Source organism: Esox lucius, chromosome 21 (genome assembly GCF_011004845.1).
Source record: "Esox lucius isolate fEsoLuc1 chromosome 21, fEsoLuc1.pri, whole genome shotgun sequence".
NCBI classification, from domain to species: domain Eukaryota; kingdom Metazoa; phylum Chordata; class Actinopteri; order Esociformes; family Esocidae; genus Esox; species Esox lucius.
The window spans coordinates 21,031,524-21,044,121 of record NC_047589.1 but is presented as its reverse complement, the minus strand read 5'-3'; the positions used below and the strand labels follow the sequence as shown (position 1 = coordinate 21,044,121).

At 43.0% G+C, this 12,598-nt stretch overlaps 2 protein-coding genes across 2 annotated transcripts in view; both read right to left on the bottom strand.

Moving 5' to 3' along the window:
- The window catches only part of kcnh2b (potassium voltage-gated channel, subfamily H (eag-related), member 2b), a 173,017-nt gene extending 163,987 nt beyond the window's left edge, over positions 1-9,030 (bottom strand). The window contains 2 exon segments of the mRNA XM_034289415.1: positions 7,809-8,499; positions 8,945-9,030. Coding sequence (XP_034145306.1) covers positions 7,809-7,884 — 76 coding nt within the window. The 5' untranslated portion in view covers positions 7,885-8,499; positions 8,945-9,030.
- Positions 9,031-9,288: 258 nt separating this feature from the next.
- scospondin (subcommissural organ spondin) overlaps positions 9,289-12,598 on the bottom strand; it is a 74,591-nt gene continuing 71,281 nt past the window's right edge. The window contains exon 111 of the mRNA XM_034289198.1: positions 9,289-9,913. Coding sequence (XP_034145089.1) covers positions 9,891-9,913 — 23 coding nt within the window. The 3' untranslated portion in view covers positions 9,289-9,890. The remainder of the gene's footprint in view (positions 9,914-12,598) is intronic.

The following is a 12,598-nucleotide window of genomic DNA, read 5'->3' as shown; positions in this document are numbered from 1 at the left end:
AAACTGAAGAGACACAGGACAGAGAGAGAGAGACAGGACAGAGAAATATAGAGAAAAGAGACAGGACAGAGAGAGAGAGAAGAGAGACAGGAGAGAGAGGGAGAGGGAGAGAGAGACAGAGAGGGGAGACAGACAGATACAGAGACAGAGGAGGGGGAAGAGAGGACAAAGGTGAGAGACAGAAACAGAGAGAAAAACGGAGGGGGAGAGAGAACTGACAGGATGGAGTGATAAAATTACAGTGTAAGAAAGAGGAGGAGGAGGAGGAGGAGGAGAAAGGTGGTGAACAGAGTACTGTGTTGTGAACTAGAGATATAAGACTGAAAAACAGCTTGGCTTCTAAATGTGCTGCTTGAAAAGCTTTCAGACTAGTTTATATACTAAACAATCCTTCCTCATACTAACTTTGCTGGAACATTTTCGGTTCCCTCTCTTCATAACAACCTATGAAGTAAACCTCTTTCCAAATGTAAAAACACATCTATTACTGCTTTGCAGAACTCTGTGACCTTCATTTTTTTTTTAGGTTAATTCACATCACATTTTAAACACAGTCGTCCTTTGATTCCTTCTCACTTCAAGGCAAAGACAAAACAGTGAAGTATTCCTTTTCTACCAAATTTGACCTTGCCGTACACCCCGCGGCGGTGACTTATCGCTAAGCCGTTCTGCCTCACACTGCTAGCTAAAACAGGCGCCACATTCCTGCTTGGGCTCCAACCGGGGATTGAGCTTGCAGGTACAAGACCAACCACAAGTTGTCATTAGTGCGCTGACAGACAACATCCACCCCACCACCTGAAACAATTTGCACCACTCTACACAAGACTACTGGGATTTGTTGGTACACCACGACCAGGATTTAGAAGTGACTTAGACCACTGCACCATACATGTAGTAACAAAACCATTATTTTTGAGGACCAATTCACGTTCAAGTGACAACAAACCAAATACAGACTTGTCATTTCAGGTGAAGTGAAAATTATTATCAAAATAGAAGTGCCTAATGAGAAATTATGTTAGTAATAGTTGTTTACAGACAAATTAACCAGGGATAACTGTTTCTTTAGGCCTTCTTTCAGGGTGAAGAGCAATCATGTTGTACATTTGGGAAATTCAAATTTTCTGGTTAATTCAGTGATATGACGAGCAGACGACCCAACACGGTCAATCAATTCCTGCAACAAAGAGAGATCATGAACAATGCTAAACTCTGCTGTTTGTGTCCATGGCTACCAACCTGTCACATCCTGACGCAAACCTTTCTACATGCACAGATATTCTGACTTTGTGAGAGCCTGAAATATTGCTATATCTAACTGCAATATCTTTGTTGCCGCTCGTGGCAATGTCATTTCTCTTCGTCTGTCTTTCCATCTGTTTCACACAAGAGACCCTCTGTTATCAGAGCAGCAAATGTAGTCAGTCTGTTCAAATGACGCCAAGTCACATCAGGAATGAAACCCTATCTTTACTGACACAATAGCTTAGCAGCTACCCAAGCGAGCACTGTCATTTTAGGCTGGACTGCACAAAGGAAGGACGCTCTATGATGGACAAGACAGGCTGAAAGCACAGGGCTTTTGAAAGCTGCAGCCCAGATGAAGCGGAAGGACAGAGCTCATCACCCTAGCAGGTGCCATGTCGCCCAACTGGACGGGCGCCCGGTGCTGGCGGGTCGATGAAACTGTTAGAACATGGCAACTCAGCGGGTTGCTCAGAATGCCTTGGGATGGCAGCCACAGAGCACAGTGAAAGGAATTGTTTTAGAGAGGCTCAGGACTACAGCTACTGTACAGACCACAGTCCAGAAGGGAATAGTATGAGAGAGGCTGAGGATGACAGCTACAGAACAGAGTCCAGAAGGGGAAAATGTGGCAGAGAGGCTGAGGATGACAGCTACAGAACAGTACAGAAGGGAATAATGTGGAAGAGAGGCTAAGGATGACAGCTACAGAACAGCACAGAAGGGAATAATGTGACAGAGAGGCTGAGGATGACATCTACAGAAGAGCACAGAAGGGAATAATGTGGAAGAGAGGCTGTGGATGACAGCTACAGAACAGTACAGAAGGGAATAATGTGGAAGAGAGGCTGAGGATAACAGCTACAGAACAGTACAGAAGGGAATAATGTGACAGAGAGGCTGAGGATGACAGCTACAGAACAGTACAGAAGGGAATAATGTGGAAGAGAGGCTGAGGATGACAGCTACAGAACAGTACAGAAGGGAATAATGTGGAAGAGAGGCTGAGGATGACAGCTACAGAACAGTACAGAAGGGAATTGTCTGACATTGTGAATAAAACCCATATTCATGTCCATTAATTTCACTTATCTTTCTCACATCTAACAGTTGGCATATTTCACATATGTTTATAGCCCATGATATTACATTGAAAATGCTTTATTCTTTTTTTTTTACTTGTTTGAAAGGTTTTCTAAACTGTTGTTATTTAGTATAGGTTTTTTATTTTCCACCTGCTATGGCAAAGTAAACAAATATTTTCCATAACAATAAAGACCTTTGAAATGAGAGCAAGAGAAAGACAAAGGGACATACAGAGAGACAGATTGTTAGTGTTGTTGCAGTCAGCATGCTCAGAAATGTACAGAAAAAGACAGTTTGAGGGGGAAGAGATGTTTAGCAAATAACCAAGAAAGATTCACAGACAAGAGAATGGAAAGGTGGAGTTAATGGCCATCTTGGTTAAAGAAAATGATTGGAAGGCCATCAAAAGTCTGTAGCCTAAACACACTGTGTCAGAGTGTTGATATGACTGGGATCACACACAATCTCATAACTGGAGGAGAAACTGAATAAAAAAACATCTGTGACTCATGCATGCATGTATTCACACTGAAAATAATCAGTCCCACTTGCAGCTATGTGACTAAGAATCAGGCTGAGTCTGGGAAAACACAACTCATTATAGACACAAATATGCAACACCTATAATTCATGCATACCAGTGTCAGATTTATGCATCCACCTCACAGCTGCACCGATATGTTGAGACTTTGATACGCTGAGACTCTGATACGCAGACACTGATAAGCAGACACTGATAAGCAGAGACTGATACGCTGAAACTGATACGCAGAGACTCTGATACGCAGAGACTCTGCTACGCTGAGACTCTGCTACGCTGAGACTCTGCTACGCTGAGACTCTGCTACGCTGAGACTCTGATACGCTGAGACTGATATGCTGAGACTCTGATACGTTGAGACAGATACGCTGAGACTCTGATACACTGAGACTGATACACAGAGACTCTGATACGTTGAGACTGATATGCTGAGACAGATACGCTGAGACTCTGATACGTTGAGACTGATACACAGAGACTCTGATACGTTGAGACTGATACGCTGAGACTCTGATACGTTGAGACTGATTCACAGAGACTCTGATACGTTGAGACTGATACACAGAGACTCAGATACGTTGAGACTGATTCGCCGAGACTATGATACGCCGAGACTATGATACGCCGAGACTCTGATACGCAGAGACTCTGATACGCCAAGACTCAGATACGCCGAGACTGATGCGCAGAGACTGATACGCCGAGACTGACACGCCGAGACTGACACGCCGAGACTGACACGCAGAGACTGACACGCAGAGACTGACACGCAGAGACTCTGATACACCAAGACCCTGATGTGCTGAGACCCTGATGTGCTGAGACCCTGATGCGTTGAGACCCTGATGTGCTGAGACCCTGATGCGTTGAGACCCTGATGCGTTGAGACCCTGATGCGTTGAGACCCTGATGCGTTGAGACCCTGATCTGGAGATACACTGAGACTCTGATCTGCAGATACACTGAGAACCTGATCTGGAGATACACTGAGACTCTGATCTGCAGATACACTGAGACTCTGATCTGCAGATACACTGAGACTCTGATCTGCAGATACACTGGAACTCTGATCTGCAGATACACTGAGACTCTGATCTACAGATACACTGAAACATTATTCTCTCTCTCTCTTTATCTCTCCCTAAAGCTGTGACAACACAGGTTCAGCATGAAGGAACATCAAGGCTGTCTCCTGAACACTTCCCCGGGCATCACTCATTAAAACAGGAGAGCACCCAGCACAGCGTTCAGGTGTATAAAGTACAGTAGAACTCAACTTCAGGTCAGATTCATTAATACTGTCCTGGATGACTGTCTACAGACTCAGCCACTTTGAAAGACCAGAAGTAAAGACTTCTCTGGGATGCACGTCTTGTGTGGGAGGGACCAGTAGCCCGGGTGACGGTGTGTTTGTGCCTGGGCTGTAAAGCTTAATGTCCTCCCCAGGTCCCATCTCATATGCAGGGCTAATTGGAGGATTCGGTCTCCTGGGACCGGTGGAGCAATGAATACAATAGTCCCATGTAGCTCAGTTGGTAGAGTACGACAATTGTAATGCTAGGGCTGCTGGTTCGATTCCCACAGGTGGGCATTACAGAGAAAATCAGCACAACATTATAATAATGCAATTATGTACGCATCCACTACTGCAGGTTAATCTGGAAGAGCATCTGCTAAATTACTAAAATGTAAAAATTGTATTACAGAAGGTAAGAGGGGAAACAAGTTGTTGGGTGGTTAGATCTGTACCTTACATTTCTCAGCAGTACAATCATATGGCATTTCTTGCATCAGTCTACTTTTTACCCTTATGGAACCCACCCCCTGTATTAAACCTCTTCCACTGTTCATCCAGAACGTTTCATACCCCCCCCCCCCCCCCCCCCCCCCCCACCTTAACAAACAAGAGAACCACCTGAAAATGTGATTAGAAGATGAATAAGGCAAAAGTACAGGCTCACATGAAATGGGGAGATGGAACACTGAAAGTGCTGTTATTCTGAGTTGGAACAAAAGCGTTGAAATGGACAGAAATAAAAGATTCATTACATTAAGCAATTTTTGTAGGTAATCAAGTTTGTCTGAAAAAGTAATAATCAAGTCACCTTAAAATAATGAAACTTTCAATATTAAATGTGCATTAAAGCCATGAAAGGCACTACTCTGCAACCAAATAAATGTTAGATTTTTTTTTTTTTAACTAAAACAGAATTCTGATTGCATGGGGATTTGTAACCCTGGTCTCTGTCCAGGTTCTGATCCTCCAAAGAGGAATAAGCAGTAAATCCATAACATAATAAAACAGAATTAAATCAAAACCCCAAATTTCACCACATGACTGAACCAGCTTAAGGAGATTTGCCACACACATACTTAAGGTGATAAGTACGACAATGTTGCCAAAAGGCAACATTGACCAAGATAATGCTAAGCTTTTTTGAAATATGCAGACGCTTCCTAGGAAGAGCCAACTGCTAATTGTTTTTCAGTAATCTAGTGAATTATCCATGCCTAGCAACTATTGGCATGGAACACTATCAATGCATGCTAGCGTGAAATGTCTCCTTTAACCGGCACCAAACTTGTGTGCAAACTGCACAAAGTGCATGCAAAAGGAGAATATTAATATATGTTAAAGTGGGATAAAATATGGTAGGCCACTGGAGCCAAACAATATATATTTTTGTCCTTTTGTAAGGTTCTGTAGCAACAGTGAATTTCCAGAGTGAACGCTATGATATATGCCTGCTGATGGGTTCTCAGCAGGCATATATCATGATCATGTTCAGCTCGGAGAAGTCTACATACTGTCCTTCACCAGGGAAGTGTCTGAAGTGGACACCCCAGCAGTGCAGACAAGGTGTGTGGCACCATATCAGGATGATATCCCGGAGGCCAAAGACAACTCTTAGCATCCGTCTCCTGTCCACTTCTAACTCATACAACTCAAATTTACTGTATTCACATTTTCTCCCCCCCCCACGCCCTCTCCCCATCAACCCTCTCTTCCCCCCTCCCTAAACCCTCCCTCCCCCCTCCCTCAACCCTCTCTTCCCCCCTCCCTAAACCCTGTCTCCCCCCCTCCCTCAACCCTCTCTTCCCCTCTCCCTAAACCCTGTCTCCCCCCCTCCCTCAACCCTCTCTTCCCCCTTCCCTAAACCCTGTCTCCCCCCCTCCCTCAACCCTCTCTTCCCCTCTCCCTAAACCCTGTCTCCCCCCCTCCCTCAACCCTCTCTTCCCCTCTCCCTAAACCCTGTCTCCCCCCCTCCCTCAACCCTCTTTTCCCCTATCCCTAAACCCTGTCTCCCCCCCTCCCTCAACCCTCTCTTCCCCTCTCCCTAAACCCTGTCTCCCCCCCTCCCTCAACCCTCTCTTCCCCTCTCCCTAAACCCTGTCTCCCCCCCCTCCCTCAACCCTCTCTTCCCCTCTCCCTAAACCCTGTCTCCCCCCCTCCCTCAACCCTGTCTCCTCCCCCCCCTAAACCCTGTCTCCTCCCCCCTCTAAACCCTGTCTCCCCCCCCTCCCTAAACCCTGTCTCGCCCCCTCCCTCAACCCTCGCTTCCCACCTCCCTAAACCCTGTCTCCCCCCCCTCCCTCAACCCTCTCTTCCCCCCTCCCTAAACCCTGTCTCCCCCCCTCCCTCAACCCTCTCTTCCCCTCTCCCACAACCATCTCTCTCCACACTTTCCCTCAGTCTTCTTTCTACACTCTCTCCCCCCTTCTCAGCCCTCTCTCACCTCCCTCCACTTCAGCATCCCTCTCCCACACTCTCTCTCCTCTCTCCCCCTCTTTCTTAGCCCTTCTTCACAGCCCTAAAGTGATTTTCCCAGAGGCAGTACAGTGATGACTGTTGGTGACAGCAGTGTTGACCCTCTCTCCAGCGGCCGTGCTTGTAAACCAAGTCACATCACTGGGATGATTTAGAAATGACAAAACACCAACCATTTGCACAAAAGATGCAGTAGCACATCAGGCCATTGGGGATCAGTGAAGCTTTTCAGCCTTTTGCTATGCTAAAATACAGACATTAAGTGGCAGAAACATAATGGCTGCATTCAGGTGACATTTACACAATTTATTTTTTTGAAACTTTTAGAGCAACGGTAACAATACAGTCGTCATGGGCTGTATAACCTTGTGTAAAAAAACGCTGCTCTGCTAAAGCATTTGAACTGAACAGTATTACCATGTAATGGAGTGAATGTGTAAGATCTAGGCCAGGAGTTCTTAAACTGGGGTCTGCAACGGATCAGCAGCCAGATCAAATTAAATACAATATTTGTATTTTTACATGTAGTTTTTTGTAATTAATATTAGTCAGCAAAAAAAAAAAAATCGATACTTTAAGCTTTAAAATTGCAATTGTTTTCTCTGTACCTCATTGAAAAGTATGTAGAATTACAGGACATTAACTTTAAATGTTTTAGTACATAACTAAATGCTTGAAATGGAAGAAAACGTGCTTGGGCATTGCAATAGAAAAAGACATCTAATCAAGAGATAGGCCTTTCAATTATTCTTTCCCATGGCTGACAAGAGACTTGTTTCATCTAGCAAGTCTACACTAGTCATAGTAAAACCAATATTATGATCATTTTACCTTACCTGAGTTGTGAGTTGATTATGATGGGGGACATAATTAATGTAGTATCTCAAAGGGTGTAAAACAAGAAAGGTAAGCTTTAAAAAAAAAAATCCTGTCATTTCACAATAATTTAAGATTCACCTATACCTGCGCAGATATTTTTTTGAACGTTCGCATCTTCATTGCTATACGTTAAACACAGACAGATGAACAGGATAAGACTATTCAAAACAAAAGAATAAATCGTTTAATTTAAATATCAAGTATTAATAGTATTAGAATTACAAAAATTATTATAGCGCCAATATTAATGATAATAACTCAAGATGCATTTGCCAAACAACTTACTTTGACTATCGAATTTCCTAATGATGGTATCGAGGAAAGTATTCTGTGGTGCCACGTGACCACGTCGGACCGGCATCTTTGCTGTATCCGGGTGGAGTTTTAGGACTTTCTGTCGCCAATGCAGACCTCTACGTGGAGTCTTGATAAATGGACGACATTCACTGTGTCGTGGTCAAAGAAAAATAAGTAGTGTAGGCTAATCCTCGACCGAAGTTTTTCTAACTTCATGAGAGACAGCAAGTTGACAGTCCTCCCAAGGAAAAGGCGCTTCTTAAAACGAACAGCCACTTCATCCGCGCGCCGATCGCGAGATGGAGGAGTGCGTGTTTGTCTACGACCCTCGAGCTGTCAAAAATGATATCCTCTCTGGTGAACGGCAAGACGAGGAGTCACTTGTCATTTGTCACGATAGACTCTGGGGAGGGGGAGTCGGTCAGCCTAACAAGGAACCTTGCTTTTCCCATAGTTGCGTCTTTTACTGTATGCTCCAGGCGCTTCGTCCCTGTTTCCGAGAGTCCGATGAAAGCCACCTAGAGAAACCACCAGCCTAGTCGAAGAAAGCGTTGAAATCGTCGGTTTTATGCGGTTGAGAGTTGAGTACCTCGTCTAGTCTGTGCTCAACATAGATGAATTCAGCTTACTGGCGGTGGCGACTGCGCCTCTTTAACCCGTTCCTCGTCAGCACGCAGAACTGTTTAAACATTGGATGAAAATACACACAAAGCTCAATATCAGGAAACATAAAACATTTTTTAATTAAGATTAATGTGGCTTGATAGAAATCCTTTAAATGCATTCAAACCCATCTAGTAAGAATATAAGATAGCAAATTAAAGGGAATTAGTCGACACCATCAAATTTGAAATGAAACACGGGTGCTTCTGTGGCCAAACGATTAGGTGTCAAGACAGGTGAGGTGTGTGAATGTTCACAGGTGTAGGCAAACCTCGTCCCCGTGATATATTTACGGATATTATATGTAGGATAGTCCACATGCTAGATTTTAACCGAACTCGCACACAAATCAGTCGCTATTCATGGTGTGGCTAATTCAAAATTAAACGTGACTATGTAATCGAAAGGCAATGCTGGTTCTGGTCCGCTTGGCGTGTGAAGTGCACAGTGGGTTGACTCACCTCTTTGACAAATTGCGCTTTAGGGGGGACTCTCGGTGCGCTTTGTTTATTTCAAGGAAGGCTGGGGCTTCATCCTCGGTTGCCTCGTGTATTATGGAGCTCAGACTAGCAGACACGTCACTGCCTGTGCAAGAGCAATGGGTGCGGGGTTCCCTTTTCGTCACTGGAGATAGACAAAGGGCGCACTCGCGTGCAGCACGCATGTTTTAGGCACTGTCCGCGCGGTTCACTTTGACGTGTAAAGCATGGTGCTCAACTCTCTCATGTACAGTATCGTCAACATTAAATAAAGTACACACAAAGCAGGTGTCATCAGGATGTTACTGTATTTTATTTATAAGGCTGTGATTATGAAAGTGGAAGGGGGGATACACAGTGCTCCGCCGGGCCGCCGAGATGACTTTCTCTTTCCAACTCCCTTATTTAGTCAGAGAGGAGACAGACACGATGCTGTCTCCTGGAAGCGTCCCCTAGTGAAATCTTTCAGCCTTCCTCCTCTAGCGCTCTCTCTCTCTCGCTCTCTCTCTCACACAGACACACACACACACATGGAGCCATATTGCTTGTTTATATTTTACACCAGTTATTTCTTCACAATCTAGAAAATGTGCATATATTTCTGGATACATTGTTATCACATTCATCAACATGCAATATCTTATATCATCTTTAAATATAGCAATATACGTTTTTGTTTTTACAGAAAAGTACTTTGAAACATTTTTATCTCTCATGAAAACCACTAGGTATTTATTAGCAAAGTAAAGCACTGTACAGTATGAAAATTGAGATTTCAGAAAGCACTATTTACTCTAGTCGGAATCACAATATGGACTACAGAACATGTTTATAATACAGAAATTCTGATCTGTCCATCCACATATGCGCACACACACAAACACACACACTGAAACAAACACACACACACACACACACACACACAAACTCAGCGTCTTGACAGATCTCCCCCTGTAAATTAAAATAACGCAAAATTAGCACATCCACAAGACGTATTCAAGATCATTCCTTAGTAACTCCGAAATGCTAAAGTATGGTAAATTAGGAGTAACACAAATTGTGAGTTATGAACCTTGAAAAATATATAAGTCACTGAGAATGTCTGCAGAAATGTATTACATGTGCTACACAAAATTAACCAATAGAATGTCTGTCCGCAGGCAATGTTTTCCCTACTGTATCATTACAGAACTGGAGCTCTGTATATTGCCCTGAGTAGGTGTACAGTATCATCTAATGCAATCAGCCATGTTGATGAATGGATAACTGCATAATTGGTTAATCTAGGTGGGGTCCTGATTGAATTATGGATGTTTTGTTCAACAGGGGAGGAGGTGGGGAAGCAGCCTTCATGGCATTTCAAGCGCATTAACGGAGGATGACAACAAGAGGAAAAGACAGCGAAGGACAGTGTGGGACAGTGGGGGACAATGGGGCAGTGAGGGACAGTGGGGCAGTGAGGAACAGTGGGGGACAATGCGGGACAACGGGGGACAGTTAGGGGCAGTGGCAACTGGGTTTGAGTGATGGAGAAAGCGGCCAGGACAGTTGAGGGGATGGGCAGCATGACTACCAGCATGGGTGCTTCCAGGAAATGGATGGCAGGGTGTGGTGGCAGTGTGTGTGTAAGTGGAGGGCAGTCTGTCAGTGTGTGTGTTGAGGGCTGTGTATGTGTCTGTGTTGAGGGCTGTGTGTTTGTCTGTGTGTGTGTGTGGGTGTAGGGCTGTGCATATGTGTGTGCAGATTACAGATACCTTTTTTCAAAAGTATCTGTAAACCGATTACAAAAAAACAGTAACTGTAATCCGTTACGTTACCAACTAAAATATTGTAATCGGATTACAGATACTTTAGAAAAAATATCTAATTACTTTTGGATTAGTTCAATTGAAAAAGAATAGGTGAGCGAAAAAATGATGACACGCTGTATGCACATTTTTTTAATTAAATGTTTCAAAAACATTGTTATTTGAACCAAAATAACAATTGAGCACCTCAGTTGTTGTGTGATCATCAAACGCGCAAACAAGGACGCGCATAAGCAGCTTAGCGACTGATGAAGCGCTAGTTTAATTTGGTAAAAACACTGTATTTATATTAGGTGATTTAGTAATCTACTTGATACATCTTTCTCAGAACAATGATAGGCCTACCTCGTGTTATATATTATTTCAAGTGTTATATATTTCAAGTTTCAAGATTTATTTGTTAAATGCACCGAACAACACAGCCGAGAAGAGTTGCACTGAAAAACTCAGGCAGGAAATGTTTTTGAAGGCAACTATTTGTTAGATAGCTGTAACATGGCGCTGCCTTCAAGATAAAACATATGGAATTAATCATGATAGTTAAGGAGAAAAGGTGTGTTGGGAAGCATCTGCCAAAGGTGATGATAAATATTTGACGCGGCCACCTCAACTCCGTCCATACAGGTAGACCATGTGATTCTGCTTGCTTTGCGTCTCAGAATATTGCATCCATTGGTTATCATTGGCGGCTGACGACATTGACTTTAAGCTAAGAGTGCAGGTGTATTTTCAAAGTTTATTTCAAATCAATTGCTGATGGCCCTAATAATCATGTAACGTTCACGCGGGCAAAACTTATTTGTGTGCGGGTGTTCAAGATTGCAAACGTGCGTTAACGTGCCCGGGGTTTCTGCAACGTTTTGACAATGTTGGTGGTTGTGGAGCAAAACATCAGACTACAGTATTAATGTACGTGCGAAAAGCTACGGATATCTTGATGTTTATTTACAACGTCAATACCCTTTTTGGGAAATTGCCATTTATCTAAGCAGTTAGAAACTTGAATAAAACCAATAACAGAAAAGCTTAACCCATCCTTCGATTTTGGGTTTTGTTCAGATAAACAGCCAGATTCTGGAAGATCGAGGGTTATTAGATTAATTGGAAGGACTGAATATCTGACAGAACTTGAGCATGTAATGGAGAGATGTAGCCCAATAATATTGAAGTAGAAAGCAATGGTTTCGAAACCCTTTCCAAAGGCACTGTACAAAACCCATAAGATAAAATGCAAATTCCGTTTTTTGCCAGCTATGTAAACTCTAACATTGATTGATCCTGCAAAGGATGTTTAATTGGTTATAGGCTATCCCTATTTGTTTTCTAATGCCTCTTATTTTGAAAGTAATCTAAAAGTAATAATCTGATTATGTTACTGATTGAGTAATCTAAATGTTACGTTACTGATTACAAATGTGGACAGGTAACTTGTAACTGTAATGGATTACATTTAAAAAGAAACCTAACCGACCCTGTCTGTGTGTACAGTGGGGCAAAAATTTTGTCAGCCAACAATTGTGCAAGTTCTCCCACTTAAAAAGATGAGAGAGGCCTGTAATTTTCATCATAGGTACTTTTCAACTATGAGAGACAAAATGAAAAAATAAAATCCAGAAAATAAAATTTTAGGATTTTTTATGAATTTATTGGTAAATTATGGTGGAAAATAAGTATTTGGTCAATAACAAAAGTTCATCTCAATACGTTGTTATATACCCTTTGTTGGCAATGACAGAGGTCAAATGTTTTCTGTAAGTCTTCACAAGGTTTTCACACACTGTTGCTGGTATTTTGGCCCATTCCTCCATGCAGATCTCCTATGGGGTTG